Source organism: Perissodus microlepis, chromosome 20 (assembly GCF_051167445.1).
Source record: "Perissodus microlepis isolate ML-2025 ecotype Zambia chromosome 20, ASM5116744v1, whole genome shotgun sequence".
In the NCBI taxonomy this organism is placed as follows: domain Eukaryota; kingdom Metazoa; phylum Chordata; class Actinopteri; order Cichliformes; family Cichlidae; genus Perissodus; species Perissodus microlepis.
The window spans coordinates 8487487-8507251 of NC_140480.1; the positions used below are offsets into that span (position 1 = coordinate 8487487).

The 19765-nt window shown below is 39.6% G+C and overlaps 1 protein-coding gene across 2 annotated transcripts in view; it reads right to left on the reverse strand.

Moving 5' to 3' along the window:
• The window catches only part of celsr3 (cadherin, EGF LAG seven-pass G-type receptor 3), a 115550-nt gene that overhangs the window by 83655 nt on the left and 12130 nt on the right, over nucleotides 1–19765 (reverse strand). For both annotated transcript variants that reach the window (XM_084917802.1, XM_084917800.1), the window contains exons 2-3: nucleotides 4353–4696; nucleotides 962–1250 (exon numbers count right to left, since the gene is read on the reverse strand). In XM_084917802.1, coding sequence (XP_084773928.1) covers nucleotides 962–1250; nucleotides 4353–4696 — 633 coding nt within the window. The remainder of the gene's footprint in view (nucleotides 1–961; nucleotides 1251–4352; nucleotides 4697–19765) is intronic.

Genomic DNA, 19765 nt, shown 5'->3' on the forward strand with positions numbered 1-19765 from the left:
AACAAACGGCAGACACCACTGAACACATGGAAACACACAGCAAACTGTGATGAGACATTGAAGAACAGAGAAAAACTGAAGACTTAACTACACACACAGGATAACGAGAGGGTGGACCACAGGTGTACACAGCTGTAACTAATTACTCACTAACAAGACAGAGCAAGCAAAACTCAACTCTATGCACACAGGACGAGAGACTATCAAAATAAAACAGGAAATACTGCACGCATAATTCAAAATTAAAGAAGATACAGTAATAAGAAAGTCATAAATAGCTGACTTTCCTTAACACAGACTGTTTATTCATCAATTTCTTCATCACTTCACTAAGAGTGAACTTAGAGGCTGGAGCCAATACAGGGTCCAAATTTTACAATTTAGAATCATTGCTAACAAGTTTGAGTGTGGGAGGAAACTTGGGCATGGAAATCTATGCAGGCACAATGGGAACATACAAACAGTAATTTGCAGTAGAATTTTCCACTTTTAAGCAGATGAAAGTACTTCTTTTTAAGCGTTGTAAGCTTTTTAAGCAGTCTGGTTTTTGTATCATAACCAAGCATATGAAAGCTTTCCAGTGAGGATTTCCCTCAAAGCTTGATCTAGAAGAACTGCTAATAAGACCTGCACTCATTTTCCAAGCACATCTTCATTAAAGAAGACTCACTACTGGAAATGTCAATTAGTTGAAAAAAAAAAAATACCCTGTCGACAGTACAGTGTGTGGTGCACGTGGGCAACAAGAGTGATCAGGACTAAGCTGGTTAGATATAAATCAGTTCTATTAAATTTAACTGACAAGGCATGAATGACTCAGCCTTATATTAAACCTGGTTTATTCTACAGTTTCTTGAAACAAACTGTTTATGAATATATCACATTGTTCGTCAGACAAAAACAGACTTTTCCACAAAACACTTTCAAACACAGCACACGCACACACTCCCTCGCTACTCACCGGTGTAGTCTTCGCGGCAGATACAGGTGTACCCTCCCTCTCTGCGGGCACACACCCCTCCGTTCAGACAGGGGTTGGAGTAGCACAGGTTGATCTCTGTCTCACAGTAATCACCCGTGAATCCCACTGGGCAGCGGCAGCGTAGTCCTGCGATGGGGTGGATGGGCCGGAACAAGATGGAGGGTGAGGAGATGAAGGGGGCAGAGCTGTTGAAACGCAGCACTGAGATGCACTTCATGTAGTTCTGGCAAGGCTCCCGCAAGCACACGTTGTCATCAAACGGGAGGACCTGGAGCAATAGCAGAGGAAACATATACAGTGTAGTGTGAGGAATATTCTCAATTTAGACTTTCAGGCGTCCTCACTCAGGGCTTCTTTTATCACTCATAATAAAGTTACTTTTTAATATTTATAAGCGGTGAAATCATTCTTGTTTTTGTGTTCCAGTGATCTATTTCAGCAATGGTGGAAAAAGTCTTCAGATCTTCAAAGTAAAAGCATCACTATAACAATCCAACTAAACTAAAAGTACATTAAATATTATCAGCACCTAGTACTGAAGTTAATTTAGTAAAAATCTCCCTGATGATTATTAAAGTAGCTTTTAAAAAGTATCATTTTAACAATGACATAAAGATACAGTTTAATGAATTTGTAACATGTTATGATGAAGTGAAGAAAGATGCCAAAACAGTTTCTTATACTTAATTTGTATCATTTGGGCAAACAAGGAAATACATAAATTGAAAAAACAATATAAAAACAAATTAAGCAACCATCAGTATCTGCTACTGGTTGAATTTGTATTTTAAAAACCTTTACTGGTAGAAATAATAACATGAAAGAAAAAAATTTATGTTTTTTCTTTTAGGAGAAATTAAACATGCTAGCATGCTAATGTTTTGAATGCTAGCATGCTAGCTAATACTAAAACATGCTCATGGCTATATAAACATGTTACTGTAAGGCACTGTCACAGTCATACTGGTAGGAGCATCAAAAAACCCAAAATGCTACACAGCCTTTTAAAGTTTATCTACTATATTATACTTACTGTCAAACTGGCACATAAATCAAAACAGTAAATGTGCAGGCAGGTAAGGTAAACCCACCTTCTTCTGAATTCTGCTATGATGTATAGGCTGGTTATAAAAATCTATACCTGTAGTTTGGGGAAGGAGCTGCATCATGGAGTTTCTCACTGATTGACTTGTTAGGTGGCTTCACACTTATGACTGGTGTAGGTTATTATTTGATTGCTTCAAAATGGTAATCTTCAGTAATGTTAGACATACATATTTAAAATGGGAATGCCTTTATTTATTCCATTTTAAACAATGTAATTTTATTATCACATTGGGGTTTTCTTGGTTCTTTTTACTTAAAATATTCATATTACCTTCATTTACCTGATACTAGCAGTCTTAACCTTCTCCACAGGTCAACCCCCCCCCAGCTATCAGTCATTTAGCATGCTGCCTTGGATACAGTGACAGCAGTGGGCTGTGTCTTTGCATAACCAGTCACTTTCCCAAATAGTATATTTACAGCTTTTGCTTGCTGTTAAGGCCAGTGGACCAGATATATTCACTAGATTGTGTCTTCTTAAGAGCTAAGATCCTGTTTGCATGTGTGGTTGTGTGACAGTGCCTGTTAAGATAAGGTCAAAGGCACTCACCACTGGTGTCTCTCTCACCCCTTTATAAATATTTCCTTCTTCTGGATTCACCTTCTTCCTTCTGCTTCTATCTATCTCTCTCTTACTGCAAGAGTCCCTTGGGTTGTGTAAACATTACATAACTGATGTGCTTGTCCAGGTGTTCCTGATTTCATGCATGAGAACATTTAATGGTCATATTTGCCCGTTGTTCTGTAAAGTCACATGGCTGATGTGCCACGGGAAGCTGTATTGTGTTATTACTAGTTCACATCCAACAAGCTCAGATGTATACTCACAGGCCACTTTATTAGCTACACATTGCTAGTACTTTTTGCCACCAGAGCTGTCTTCTTCATTGCATTGATTCAACAAAGTGCTGGAAACATTCCTCAGAGATATTGCTCCATATTGACATGACAGCATCACACAGTTCCTGCAGCAATGCCGGCTGCACATCCATGAAGTGAACGTGGAGGCTATTTGAGTTCAGTGAACTCACTGTCATGTTCAAGAAACCAGTTTGAGATGATGTGAGCTTTGTGACAGTCAACATTAGCTTGCTAGAAACAGCCATCAGAGGAAGAGCACACCGTGGTCATAAAGGGATGGATATGGTCAGTAACCCTCAGACGAGGCCTTTAAATGATGCTGGGTTGGTACAGAGTGTGCCAAGGAAAAAAAACACTATCACCAGAACCCCTGATGAAAGGCAGGATGAAAACATGTTTTGATTATGTTTACATCAAACATTTCAACAGAAATTGGGACTCGTCAGACCAGACAACAATTTTTTCAGTCTTCTAATGCCCACTTTTGGTGAGCCCATGTAAACTATAGCCTTAGTTTCTTGCTCTTAGCTAAGAGGAGTAGCACCCAGGGTGTTATTCTGCTGCTGTAGCCCATCTGCTTCAAGGTTTGATGAGATGCTCTTCTGCATACCTTGATTTCAACAAGTGATTATTTGAGTTGACTGTTGCCCTGTTGTCTTGTGAGCGCTGACATCAACAAGGCATTTTTCACCCACACAAATGGCACTCACTGGAAATTTTCTCTTTTTCAGACCATTCTTTATAAACTCTAGTGTAGGAAAATCCCAGGAGATCAGAGTGTAAAACACTCAGACCAGCCTATTTGGCACAAACAACAATGCCACATTCAAAAGTCACTAAAATCTTCTTTCTTTCTCATTCAGACGCTTGATTTGAACTTTGACAGGTCAGGTTCACCATGTCTGCATGCGTAAATTCATTAAGTTGCTGCCATGTGTTTGGCTGAATCAATATTTCCATTGATGTGCAGTTAAACAGGTGTAGCTAATGAATATTTCTCTGTTACATAGGCTTACTGTCATTATCTTTAATAAAGTGAATTAATAAGTCAATGCATTTTAAAATAAATAATTTCAAGAAATATTAAATGTTATACCTCATAAATGATTAATATTTATTAACTAGCTTCCTATAATTTCATGCAGTGCATGTGCAGCCTGAAAGAGTGTAAGGCTATTTTTAAAGGCGATTATTAAAGGTACATTCATTAATCTCAAAGAACATTCTTGTTTTCAATACAGCAAAAAGACCATGCTTTGAACCAGAGAAACACCACATGAGAGAGTTAAATGGTATTTATATGCTTGCCAACATTTTTGCCTTTGTGATGTGATGAAGGAGTTAAAGTCAGACACTCAGAGGTGTGATTCCTCTGTGTGTGTCTTTTTGCACATGGACTAACCTCCATCTGTGTCAGTGACGTCAGCCTCGGCCTGTTCAGGTACAGCTGCTCCTCCAGGGCCTCAGAGGGAAAGAAATGTCCGCCCGGCAACGCGGCAGAGAAGCTGACATTCAGGATTCCTCCGGGTGCCGCATCCAGATCCGGCTGAATGTTGAAGATGAAAACATCCTCGACAGGAACTGAGAGAACAGCGGACACACCTTCCAAGAAGGTTCCCAGCAGTGGTGACAGGAAGTGCTCCTGGGACATGTTCTGAAGGCGAACAGTGACACTGCTGCCCAACATGTCCTCTGTGATAATGAGGACGCGGAGAACACACTGAGCCGAAATGCTGTGGACGCCATCTGAAGAGTTGAAGAAGATAGCAGAGGGCAGCCAGTTAGGTGAACGGATAGAAGAGGAACTTATGCAGGTTATAAGGAAAGAGAAAGAGAGAGAGAAAGTCAGAGTGGCACAGTCAGTGACCAGGATGTGGACGGGGCACAGAGTGAAAGAAGAAACTTTGAGAGGAAGCTTCAGAGGAAGAGGTGAGGAACGACAGAGACGACAGAAGAGCAGAGATATTCACCAATGCAAAGATAAAACAGGAAGTAGTCACAACCGTGTTAACGTAATGTAATTAATGTCATTTTATGTTTCTTAAATTGATTAAGAGTGGGAGAGAAAGTCACAGGTAACTGAAACTACCAGTGCTTCTGTGTCGATGATACCACAGAAACTACGTTTTCTAACACTGGACTGGGACTGAAGCTCATTGGCTGATCTCGATAAAAGGTGGAGTTCATTTTAGTTTTATATTCATGTAACAAAAGTGGTGTTTACAATCCATTCACACCAAGGGTTACCATGAGGTGCTGGTCACTAGAAGTAGATTTGACAACATATAAAATATATAAAATATTCTAGCTGTATGACAGTATGGTCTGAGGGAAGCAAAAACAGCTAATGCAAAAACATAAATAATCCTTATTTGCCTTAAAATATATTGGAATTGTGATATTAGAACTCATATAAGAAGGAGGAAGCTTTGATGTCTTAATGTCTAAGCAGGAACATTATCTGATCCACTGGATTCATTGAATTGTTTAGATACAACTCTTTATAATATCATTTACAGTTAATGTTTAACTGTATCTTTTTTTTTATCTAAAAAAAAAATTAAAAATTGAAGCCTTACTATGAGATAATTACATTATTTACACTTTCTTTTACATTTGCGGTTCACTGAAAGGTTCTCACACAGATATCTAACAGATAAATTACTACTGTATGACATATTATACAATATTATAATAGTATTATATATGATTGTCTAGTTACAAGAAAATGAGTTTATGGAGCCTGAATATAGCAGTCTGCTTTATTTATTACAATAACCTATGTTATTGTAATAAATATTATATATATATTTTTTTTATCCATAACAAAATTTCAACAAATAAATATGCAAAGATGGAAAGGTGAGGGCAGCAGCATGAGGACCCCAGGGGAAAAACAAAAAGGCAGCCATCTGTGACAACCGATATGACACTGATTAAGTCAGTTATAGCGTTAAAGGAGCTGGAGCGAGTAGCAGAGGCAACAGCGACTGCAGGGAAGCTTAAGCAACTTAAATTAGTGAGCCCCATGGAAAAACAGGTAGTACCGCTGATATAGGCTGGCCTGGCAGTCAGATCAGCTGTTATTAGGTGATTTGTGGTCTGCTTGAATGTCTAGGTAAGCACTGGAGGAAACAACTGGATTACATGTACTGGGAATGGTAAAATATGACTGACTTATGGTGGTGCTACTGGTTAGAAATACAAAGCACAGAAGCCTCACACTGTGTTTTTTAGAGTATTAAAATCCTTGGTTTAGCTGGTCTTAGCAAAGGTTTTTTGTCTAATAATTAATGTTGCCTTTAATATTGAACCAGCACCACTAATCTTTCTAAGCTTAAGCAAATTCATATCATCAAATATGAAAAATCTGATACAATGAGAGTATATGTTGCAGAGACGTATGAGTCTGAGTATGAACATGGGCAGCAGCTCCACATAAACTCTTTATTTTTTTGCATTAGCTTTCACTGACACTTGCTTAATCCTGTGGAGACAGCATGACACAAAGTATTTTAGTGCTCCTTTTTCGCTCTTCTTACTTCCACTACAGCCCCGAAGATCAAACAGCATGGCTGTAGACACTCTGTATTGCTGTATGTGTGAATGTAGTCATCATCTGTGAACCTACATGTCAGGCATAAGATGTGGTGATAGGAGATTTGCAGCATAAAAGTGCTGAATCCTCTGAGGTCCACTTTAGTCTCTGGAAAGGATGATGCAATTCATTATCATGTGTTACAGTTAAGTAATAGAAAAGTGATCCTCTGAAGTCTACATCTATTTGTGAGTCACACAGAAGGTGGCGTGCAAACGGAGCGTTCTCATGTAGGGAAGCGTTGGGTTTCCATCTTCCCACACGCAGCTTTACTTACAGATTCGACAGGGCACTCCTTTCGCTGGGAGTCCACAAAATGAGCTCATTGGAAGCGCAGCAGGTCACAGCCCTCACAAACACCCATTTTATTCGCAGACACGAAGTGTGTTTAATCTATACTGGATGTACTGCTGGGCTGTGTTGTATGCTGTAAAGCAATTTGGTCCAACAAGCTGGCAAATAAGCCATAAAGGGACACAAATGCACACAAACACAGCATAAGAAAGCAATACACGGAAAAAATGACAGGAAAGAATGAAATAAAGAAAGGGAGAAAAAGGAGCATTATGGGTGGAGGGTGAGGGGTGAACAGAGACAGAGGGAAGATGTGACATGGACATGAGCAGGAGGTCAGAGAGGCGGTGGAGGGTGAAGGAGCGCGAAGAAGGTTTATTAAAAACTGAAAACTGAAATGGAAAAAAGGGGGAGAGAGAGAGCTTTTAACCAGGGATTAATAAAACGAGAGATTATGGCTTAATTTGTTTACGCTACTATAAATAAACCCAAATCTTTATCTTTGTTAATGCTTTAGTAAAAATATTTCAGGATGCTATTAATTTGACTACTACATCCTTTGACTACGATGACCTGGATGACTGAGAACCTTCACAGACATGATGCTATTAATTGAATTTATTTAAGTTTTAAAAAGGGAAAAAATCTAATTCTTTTATTTAGATTTTTGATTTATGTATGGTTATTTGGCGATTCTCTAACGTGTAAAAAAAGACATCAAAAGGAAGAAAAACGCAGAACGTAAAACTGTCAGAAGAACGGGATAAATGTAGGAGGACACAGCGAGAGCGAGAGAGAATGGAAAGACGGATGTATGGAGGCTGGGGGTTGGGTCTGGTGGCAGCTGGTTTGATTACCGGATTATGAGGAGCCTCACTCCCCACTGACCTCTAACACACACACACAGACACACACACATATGCACGCATACACACACTCAAATCCAGAGGCCATCATAACAAATGAGCAGCCAGAGGGAAGAGAGGTTCTGTGAAGGGGACGGAGGAGCAAACCTAGCAAACAATCTGTAGGGGACATTTTAATATTACATAAGGAGGAAATAATGCGCACAAAGAAACACATTTGGATCAAACTGATACGGTCATAGAGTACAGCACATACAGGATACATTAGGTGAAATAATTAAATGTCACTTCGTCTTCCTGGGCTAAAACCCAGCTTTATTATCGCCTCTCCGGATCACAATGCAAAGACACAGCACTAATTGACACTGATCTCCCATTGTCATTGAAATGAGACAGGTATCTATGAAAAGACCCAGGATAATCTGCTCGAGTAGTACCCTCTTTTACACAGACACACACACACACACACACACACACACACACACACACCCTATTGCTGTTCAGCATGCTGTATGTTGAGCATCTGACATCAGGAGACCCTTTTTAAATTAATCCAGGCTCTTATAAAGTCTGATTTTAAGCCATGTACCTTTGGGCAGGATTTGTGTCATTACAACTAGTTTAGAAGCCAATCCTGGTCCAACAGCCAACTTTGACATCTGTGACATGAAGTAATGAACTTTAAGCCTCTCTTGCTCCAACACGGAGAACGGGCTTTCAGTGATGTCTTGTATCCAGTAGATAAAAATGTGAGTGTTGCTGAGAGCGAGATGAGAAAAACAGATTCGACTGTCGTGTCTGGATCTGGCCCGGAATTCTGTTCAAAGTTTAAACAATGTCTACTCCAGCTTTTCCAACCCTTACTAATTAGGTTAAAAAACAACTGCAAAATCTGTAAACTACACCATGAACCTAAGATTCCTATCAATCTAATTCTATAAGAAAAAGCAGCTACAAATGATCACCTTAAAACTCAAACTGCTCTTTCAGGAAGTGAGGATGTGGCAGATTTTTCTCTTTCCCAAAAACTTTTGTTAACAAGAAGCACTCCAAGAGCACAATCCTCCACCAAGGAGTGGAATAGCATTGTGGTTTTTTTCTTCGACATACTTTAAGAAGTTTGAAATGAAAAAAAAAATATATGGAAATGCAGACTTTTATTTTTTCTGTTAAACCCTGTTGACAGAATTTTGAGTACAGTTTTTACATTTGAGTAGCATTCATTTCATTGTTTAGTATTATCTTTTTAAATGTTAAAATAGTAATAAACACCAAGTAACATTATGTTTAAAATCCCCATTTATCATTCCCTATATTCCCATATGTTGTCAGTACAAACGATGGCAGTGAGAAACATCAGATTAATCTACTGACCTTGAAGGAGTGGTCAGAGGTCAAATGTGACATCATATTTTAAATCCTTATATGGTACTTTGTATATGTAGACAATACACATCACACTTGTAAGAATCATAGTTTCTAGGTTAAATGGGTTTTTGTCCATTTTCGACCAATAAATCATCAATCACGTTGACCCTGAAGACTTTGGTGTAAACCAAATTTTAACGGATTGTTAACATGACCCCACTCTACAACCTTATGAAGTTTAAACAGAATTCATTTAAAACTTCTCGAGATCACGCGTTCAAAGACATGAAATGATGACATGCACATGCACACGCAAATGCATATGCTATGAAAAACACAACCTCCTGGCACAGGTAATAAAAAGGCAGAGGCAAAAGTAAAAGAAATGTACAAACATTCTCTACAAAACAGATGTCTAATTTCGAACAAAAAAGGAGAATACATGTGACCGTTCATCTGATTATTTGACCTTTTTTCCACAGCTGCTTCATGCCCTTTTATTATTGATCATATTGATGGGGAACCTGTGAGATTGCACCACAAAGACTTGACAGAAGTCTCGATTGATTTGTTTTATTTGTTTTCATACTGCTATGTGTTTAATAGTCATATCGTGTTAGCCTCCTGCAAACTGTATTCTCAAATGTTTTCTGACAGGAAAAAAAACAATTTCATCTGCCAGACACGCTGAATATTTTCACTGCCTCCTAGAAACCTCCTTCATTGGCCCACTGGGGACAACAGTGGCATTCAAACAGGAACATCTGACAACTGAACAAATCATTTAACAGTCTCAAATGAAACACTCAATAGTACCACTGCCTGTTTGTCTTGAAGGTTTTAGCATCAACCCCCCAGCAGACAATGCAGTGTGCTAAACCTGGCAGACACACATAAATGTACACAGAAAACATCTTCATTTGACTCTTCTCGTTACTTTAAATAATCTGGGTAGCATGCACTTAGCACGAGGCTCTTCACGCATCGCTCTACACAGACATACTGAGCTCGAAAAGAGCAGCAATTCAGCATACACGACTGTTACGACCAATTACGACAGCAAACCGTGCCCGTGTGCTGACAGACCGGGTCGTTTCACTAATCACCTCCTTCTGTAAGGTCAGCTCTATACAGGTACGTGACCTGGCATCCTAACTCGAGTTTGGCTAAAAGTTGCAACTAATAAATGAGTGAGAAATCTGGGCTGTTTGAGTCCAATGAGTCTTGAGTCAAAGAATATTTCTGCCACGTCTGAATTCTTGACTTCACCTCAAGTCTGACCTCTACAACTAAAGGAATCTATTCAGAACTGATGTTGAGTTCAATTTAAGATAGAAAGAAAGTGTAAACAGACACAACCCGCTGTGTGAAAGTAACAGTTTATCAAACCTGACCACAAGTGACTTACTGTCCTTTAAATTCCTCCCACAATTCTAAGACGTCAGGCATCATAACTCTGCGACCCTGATGTGTAATTTTGAACTGATCCTCTTCGTGTCTTCCACTTGGTTACGAAGCAGGATTTGTTGGTGAGAGGTGAGTAAAGGTAATCTTCCCCCATAAGCCAGGAAGTCATAACTAATGCATCACCGTGTCTTCACGCCACTGCACTTTAGCTCACATAGAAACAATGAAACATTTATAATCTCCAAACTGAAAACGCCGCAAATGGAGGGTTATTTTGGCATCTTTCGGACCATGGGAAAACAAAGCATTTTGTAAATAACAACTTGGAGATGTGTTTGCAAGCTCTCATGGCTCCTTTGGGCTTTGAGCCAACGTTTTCCCCCTTCATGTGTCTGCACTTCAAAGAGGGTGGAGAGTTTGGGGATGGCGTGCATAAAGGCTCTAAGAATAAACACACTGATCAGAAATCATCAGTGTGGTCCCATGGATTCCTGAACATGAACACACCGTGAAAGAGAGGCTGGTCTCCGATCGGCGCTCTGGTTCTAAGATGCTTTGTGGGTCCCCAGCGTTTCAAAGGGTTGAAGGGGTTCAGTGCTATCTCACTGCACCAGGTAGCCTGACTAATAGCACACTCAAAGGATCTTGAATGTCAGAGCATCCTAAGCTCGCTTCCTGGAAATCCGGACGGAAATAGTCTGCAAAGTAGCGTACAATTGAAACCCACAGCTGAAGTTAAAAAACAGTCCTAGAAGCATTTTCAAAAGCTGCCATACTTGGAAGAAGGATAGGCCACAAAGCAGAGCCCAGGCGTTTTCCTTGAAGAGGACAGTCACATCACCAAAAGTTTGGAGATACTGCTCGGATGGACTTCATTATTTTTTTTTTTTAAAAGATCACAAAATGCGCAGGTGTTTTGAAAAGCAAATGGAAATATCAGTGACATACTTTTGTAGTTTTATAGTGGGACGTTAAGTGTTTTGGAGGGCTGCCTTGGTGATCCTGTGGAAGTCGATGGGAATATAAAATATAAAAGTGAAGAAATGGGAATATTATAGTTTATATAAGTATGTGGCATAAGGGATGATCTGATATCGTCGTGTTGGTGTTGTTCCTGGAACAACATAGTAAATGTTGTTCCAGGATCAACATTGCAAATGACCAATCACATTGTTGTGACGTTATTCTTTGACGCGCCAAGCCATTCGTGCATTTATGAAATTCCAATGTTGCAAGGACAATATCAATTCTGCTTAGCGTTTATTAAAGGGTTAGGGTTAGGGTCAGGGTCCGTTGATCGGCGGACAGAGGCGGTTTCTCGCAGCTTAAGTACAGTTTTTTGTTTTACAGCAGTTTTTCGCGAAGTCGCAAAAGTATGACGTCACAACATTCTGATTGGTCACTTGCAACGTTGATCCTGGAACAACATTTATTATGTTGATCTGGGAACAACACCAACACGACAATATCAGATTGTGCGTATATAAGTATGTATAACAGACTGCACTGAGTTAGTATGTGGAGACAGGGCACTGTGCAAAAGTCTGGTGATTTTTTAACATGGTCTTGAGCAATGCTGTAGTTCTACAGGCTGGAGGTTTTTCAAAGTTATTCTTCGGCTGCTTTTGTTTGAAATGAGAACATAATTTGATCGCATTTCTTTGACCGAAACTGCAAACAATGTTTGACAGGTAGAACATTTTTGCACCAACAAGGTGATCCCCAAAGATCTATTGGCTAAAAAACTTTGGCATATCTTGTTGTGCAGTGTGTCCTCAAAAAATTTGAGGAATCCAGCAAACATGTGACGCAGCACCTGAGAGCTCCAGGACCTGAGCATCTGGCCCTTCTGGTGATCCTTTTACCGTTCACTGAAGCCTCATCAAATGATCTCAGTGGAAGGTTGTCAATCAAGAAGCTGAGTTATGCCAAATCAGACAAGACTAACCACATACGGGTCTTATAGAGTGATGAATTTGGTTTAAATTGTTGCCAATACGCACGGAAGACAAGAGAGTGATGCAACACTGAGTGTCTACAGCCATCTGTAAAACACAGTGGATGATCTCTCATGGTTTGCTGATGCATTTCAGCCAGTGGTGTTGGAGATCTAGTCAAAATTGATGGAATAATTAAAACAGAAAGGTATCATCAGGTTTTTATCCAGATGCAATATAATGGGAAAGTGTTTGACTGAAAACAGCTTAATTTTTCATAATGGCAATGATCCCAAACACAGTAAAAGAATACCAAAACACACAAAAGAACTCCATCAGTCATGGATTGGTCTCCAAGAGCTTGGACCTCAACATTATTAAAGCGGTGTCTGATCATCTTGACAGAAAACAGAACAAAAGGCAGAAACATCCAAAGTAGAGTTCTGACTTTCATGCACATTTCAATAAGTCACTGCATCTGATACCCATATATTAAAAAAGTGAGGGGCAGCTTGAGACCTTTGCACAGTACTGTAGTGTAATATTTATTTTGTTGATGCTTTTAGTCACTGGATATTAGACCACATGTCTTAAAGAACTTGAACGTGCTGTAAAAGTAAACTGTTCTTTTGTATTTAGACTATATAATTCATGTCTCTTGCATTCAGAATCGTCGCATTGCCGCTGATGGAAAAAACACCCATTAAGTTACATAAGCATATAGTGATTTAAGTTAATGTCTTACAGATGGACACTCAATATTCATTTTAAAAGGCGGCATTTGAATGGAGGATTGTGGCGTACATATATGCAGACATAAATTCATTTTTCTCTTTATTTTCATTGTGGCTATGTGTGCAAACGCTGACACTGGCAAGGTTAGTCGTTCAAATCCGCGCACGGTTAATTCATTCACACATGGCATTAGCACTGCCATTGTTAAGTGTCTGGCTCAAACTGTATGCACTCTCAATACTGTAAATGGAGTTGAGATTAAAAGAAAAACCCCAAAAGGGGAGATATATTACAGCAACCATGCAACACCCAAAACACTCAAATTGGATTTCCACTGAACAAAAGCCATATGCCACATCTCCGAAACGCAAAATGCTGTCATGGTGCCTTCAGCCCATTACTTCACAGCCCATGTATTCACAACCACAAGGGTTTAAATCCCATTTCACACTGTGTTGTCACATCCCTCTGTTTGCCCTTTTTTCTTCCCTCTCCTCCACGTTCACCCTCCTCAGAAAGCCTTAACAAAATACAAGGGCAGGCTGAAATTTCGAAACGCTATGTAACAAAAAAATTGTGTGGACTTTTTAAGCTGCGTAAGATGCCCTCAGGTCAGGAAAATAAATAGGCGCGGTAGCTGCTGAACAAATGGTGCCCTTTTCGAACACACATAAATTCTCTGAAGTTGCTAACAGAGCGCGGGAAAGAGCGTCTGAAGCACAGTCACCTAAATGTAATGACTCGCCTCCCAGGGCGCGCGCGAGAGTACAGACGGGCAAAGTGGCGCTCGCACACAAATAAAACAGAGAGAGGGAGCCTGTATATTAATGCTGATAAAATAATACAGGTGTGAAAAACAGGATGTATGCATCATTACCAATCACATGCACGCAGGCGTTGGCTTGACAGCTGATTTCTGCGCTCTGTTTGTTTGTTAAAGCCTTTCCGCCCCTGAGGTCTGGGCACTCTTTATTTTCAGTGTAAAGTGGAACACAGCATGAAAAAAACACGCACAAACACACGAGCTCACGCAGCACCATCAGTAGCATGATGGGTTAAACCGCCCTTTAACAACAGATGCTCTAATCCTTTACATTCAACCAGATACACATGCACGTCTCGCTTTTTAGCTCATATCACATTTGTACATCCCCTCATGCTTATTGTACTTATAAAGAAATCCGCAGTGACCTCGCTGACATGCAGACGTGACATTGGTTAGCAGCTGTTTGTAGCAGCAGCCATCGTCCTCCATCCTGCAGATTTATCCCGCATCTTTTTCAGCTCTTTCTCGCAGATGTGCAACAAACAGAAAGGTTATGTTTGAGTGGGAATAAGTGAAGGGTGTAAAAAAGAGCTTTGTGGGTACTGCCCGGTGCAGCTGTTGTTGGAACGTAGCGTTATGGCTGCACAGTTGCTGTCCTGTTAAAGTCAGCTTCTGAGGTTGGGTGTGTCTGTTGGAGCTTTTCATTGCTCTTATCACTGTTAGGACCGTCTGTCAGCTGAAAAGATCCCAAATTTAAATTTTCCAAACAATTGCTCCTGTGGGGCGGTGTAATAGTGCAGCAGTAATGGTCCACTCAGCACAGTAGGGGCAGCAATAAGGACAACTGTGACGCTTACTTATGTACGCCAATCACTGAAACACATGTAGAGAGAATGCTCACTAATGCTTTAAATTATAATTACTGGTACTCGGCTTTTAACGTAAAGAGAAAAGGTAGTGGAAACTATGCTCTCAGTAGAAGACCCTGTGATTGCTTCAACTTCAACATCATGTAGTGTTCATATCAGCGCTTTTTTGCTGGCTTTTTTGTGCAGTTTTTTCCAAATAATTCTGCAAGTCAACATCAACCCCCACCTCCAAGCGGCAGATGGAGAAACAGATAGGAGCTTAACCAGCAAAATGCAAATGAAAAATGCTCCAGGTGTAGGCACTTACCTAGTTAGCATAAGGGTTAGTTGCATGCAATAATAAGCCCCCAAGTTATGGACATCTGTTCTGAATTAAACTAAATTTATATGTATAACTTCATCTTTTCAAATTCTATTTCAGAGATTTGTTATGATTCAACATGGGCCACAAAAATACACATATAAGCATTACATAACACAATTTTCAAGTAGATAATGGAATAAATATGTATGAAAAATACATTAAAGACAAGTTCCATATGGTAAGATTGAAATCAAATGTGTCTGTGTCTATTTATTAGTCCGATTGCACCGTGTGTCATCAATCAGAAGAGAAAAGCTGAAAACAGAAAAGCGTAAATTATACAGTCAAAATGTAATCCTAAATTATGGCATGGAAGACAATCCATGCCAAATAAACCTCTGTGGGTTGGTGTGACATATACCCGGACCAAATCCAAATTAATGCAGGGATAATTAGAGCCAACCCAAAACGCAGCCAACCTGAACATGCCCAAAGAATTAGAGAACGCAGTGACAACTAACTACCAATTAAAACCCTGTTTACAAGAGCAGCAATATGTGTCATATCCTTGTGATTCACAATTCTTTCGCTAATAATTCAGGGATACAATTATGGAGCACCATGTGATCAAAGCTGATCACCCGAGTACCAATTAATAACAAACGTGTTCGTATGAGGTCAAATTTGAAACGCCATCACAAGTATATTTCAGTTCAGTTCATGTGCAGGTGGGGAAAATTTATTTGATCCCCCACTGAATTTGTTAGTTTGCTCACATCCAAAGAAATGAACAGTCTCTAGACAGAATATCATCCAAAAATCCAGAGAAAACACATTATATAAAAGTTATAAATTAATTTGTGCGTCATTGAGTGAAATACGTATTTGATCCCCTACAACCCAGTCAGAATTATGGCACAGATGAGCTCTTGTGTTTGGGGGAAGACAAATTCTGCGTATTTCCTACAGAACGCCATCCCAACAGTCAAGCATGGAGGTGAAAACATTATGCTGAAGGTACAGCATAAATTGAGGGGCCAGTGTAACATAAAATGTTGGACAGGAACCTCCTTTCCTCATGCAGAACACTGAAGTGTTGCAGATGGGTCTCTCAGCATGACAATGACTTAAAACATACAGCCAGAGGAGTGTCTATACAGGCTTAAAGTTGACGGCTGGCAGCAAAGAAACCTGAAGGAATCAGAGCTTTCTGTAAAGAGGAGTGGACCAAAATCCCTCCTAAGATGTGCACAAACCTGGTGAGCAAGTACAAACAAATGTCTTACCACTGTGCTCACTAGCAAGGGTTTCTCCACCAAGTGCTAAGTCATGTTTGGCTTGGAGATCAAATGCTTATTTTAGTCAATGACATCCAAATCAATTCATAACTTTTGTGTAATGTTAACTATTTGGTCCCTCTCCATTAAAATGAAATGAGCATAAAAATAAGAGACTGCAAACTTACAGATTCACCAGGAGATCAACTAATTATTTCCCCCACTATAAAAAGTGACAGCAATCCCGAGCTGTCCCAAAGGTGGTACCAAACAGCCAGCTACATCCTTTTTAAATCCAACTCTGCATCTCGAGAGGCTGGGTTTCTGTCCAGCTTCTCCCCTTGCAGTGATCTTGTTTGTTTACAATAATCCTGTTAGAGTCGTAAACCTAATGCGGTAATGATTTATTGATGAGTCAACGCTAAACATAGCACCGAAATTCTAGCATGTTCCAGTTTGTGCTTTCTCATCCTCCTTTAGCCCAGATGAGCATAAATAGGTCATTAAAAAGCCCTGCTGTTTATGAAATCTTATGATTCCTCTTGCCGTTCAGTACTTGGCTCCTTCGTGCCTCAAAGGTTAGGAGACTTGAAGTTTGCGATGAACTTCTAATGAGTTTTATGTTTCTTCTTCAGCAAAAAGGAATCGTTACAAGCATTCAAAGAAAAAACTTGTAGAGGACTGGGTGCTCAAGACTTTTTGGAGAAATTGGCTGCATGTGAAGATTCGATTTTTGCTCCTCCATTATAAAAGGTTAATCTACACCAGTTTCAGCCTTAAAATTGTGTTATTTCAAGCTCTTTTCTGGACAGATATTGACAGATAACAACTATGTGTCTCCAGTATAAGAAGGTATCTTAATAGGTATCTTAATAAATCTGGGACTCCCCACCATTTGACCTTAGAAGCTTCTCAGATGAGAGGTGAAACGTCTTCAAGCAACTTAAAGAAGTTCAGATGCTTTTCTTTGCAAGCTCCTTTGACTACGATGACCTGGATGACTGAGAACCTTCACAGACGTATCTTAATAAGACTCTTTTAAGTGGACAGGTTTTCATGTTAGGCTGCTCAGAATGAGTGTAGGTGCCAAAAAAAGGTGTAAAAAGCAGATTTCAGGAACAGAGGAGTCCCAGAGCAGCTGCAAGTCTTTCAACAGGGAGCATGAATTTGTAATGCTCTCAACTCCGTAAAAACGTCTGTCAGAATATTCTTTCATGTCCTCGGAAATCCTCCTGTGCATAATGCTGCCTTGTTTATCACTGTTTTGTAGCAGTTATTCTGCCACTCAAACCACACTCTTAGCAGAGAGAGAAAGATATGTATCAAGTGGACTTCATTCATAAAGGGCAGATCCCAGGTGGCAACCTGTAGAGCTGCATGACTGCAAAGTAACCTGACATTTAAAATATCCTTCACTGCAAATCCTGCAAATATGAAAGCTTGGGGAACAGACACAACTGCAATTCATTAATCTGTTTATTTGCATAAAATAGCTAATATCCACCACTAAATGTCTCTGACGTTCACTGAGCGAAAAGCCACTGCATGAAATCAGACGAATGCTCATAAATAAACACTGGTCTTACGTCAAAACCAGTCACCACCTGTATTTCCCAGTATCTGCAATTATGACATAATTAAGAGCTGAGCAAAGCTTAAAAACATACTGATATGAAACATGGGACAGAAACTGGCCAGTATGAAAACCTGTCCAGATTACAGGTTTAATGTCATGATTACATGACACTAATTACCCACCGGAGAAACCTGCCATCTGGCTCTGCATCGCTCTGAGAAGAAAGTATGTGACACTCCACAGTCCTATGCTCGGACTGAGACATTTAGAGGACATCTAATGGACTTTAATGGGTTGGTGGAAGTTTTTTCTAAAGTGCTACATTGTGGTTAGCTATGTACTGTACGTGTAGTACAGTGTGGATGGTAAGTGGCCTTTTGTACATGTCATGGACTCATGATGATATGGGTTTGAGCCCATTTTGTACACGCTCATGCTCCGTGTGTGTCTTGCGAGTAATGTGTATGGTTTAGCAAAAAACATCAGCATAGCTTCCCATGATCAGATAACCATGGCAGGAGGTAATAAAGCTGATTTTACGCTACATAATGACTCATTTAGATGACATGATCCAAATATATCTGAAGGCAAAATTCAGGGTTAAACACTTGGAGGACACCCAGTGTTCCCAGTCTATAAAACTGATGTTTGCACATCTCTGGCTCTTCTGCCGTGCTTCTTTATGGTTCTGTCTTTTCATTCTCTCATGATACACACACACACACAATTTCAATCTAATGCAGGTGCTGCACAACAGATTTTTCTGATCTTCAAGCTTTATTTTTTGGCTGCGTTTGATAAACAGCGTGCCTCCTCCTTTAGTCATGGCCCTTCTGAGCCAGGTTGTGACACTAGAAAGCTTCGCTCCAAGGCATACTCGTGAGTCAGTCAATCTCATAGAGGAAGATATTTATTACTTCGATTCCTGGAAGACAGATAAAAGTGACCAAAATAGTTGTGTACAGAATTAAAAAAGAAGAAGAAGAAGAAGAAGAAGAATGACAGTAGTTGTGTAGTGAGCTGTAAATGTAATCTAAATATAAAACACTATGAAATAATGTCATGCCATTGAAAACTACTTAAACAATAATTTTGTTCGTCAGAACAATTTGGGTATTTTCCTCTAAAAGACCTGCTACATGTGGAATAGAAAAAATAGAAAAGGCAAAACAAAATAAAAATAGGAACAGCAAGAACAGATTTCAACCATGACATCAACAATAGTGATGAAATATGAATGATGTAGACTCCATTTTCATTTTGTTTTACCTCAGGGGTTATAACACTGTGTAAAAACACATTATAATATATAAACATATATAAACATTCAAATGCATATGCTCTGGGGCATTTAGATTTCTCAGCAGACCTCCATGTAAATGTGCCTGACACGTGAAACATCAGTGTACTCATCTATGAGATTATAGTTAACATCAGTGCAGTGGCCTATATGTACAGTAAGTGAATTCACTGTGCACTGACCTCTGTGTACGCTTGCTATACTTTACTTTATATGATACATGTTTATTCACCACGCCGTATGCACCACAAAATAAATTAAACTCGTGTATGTATGTTCACGTTGATGTAATCTAATTTGGGTTTGGTTTGTTAGTTGCTAACGCATGCATTACAAAGCTCCAGGGTGAAATCAGTTTAGTGGAAGTTCCTATACATTCACCAGCCACTTCATTAGGTACAACTGCTTTAATGCTCATTTATGCAAAAATCGGCCAATCACATGGCAGCTACACAATGCATTTAAGCATATAGACATGGTCGGGATAACCTGCTAAAGTTCAAACCACGCATCAGAAC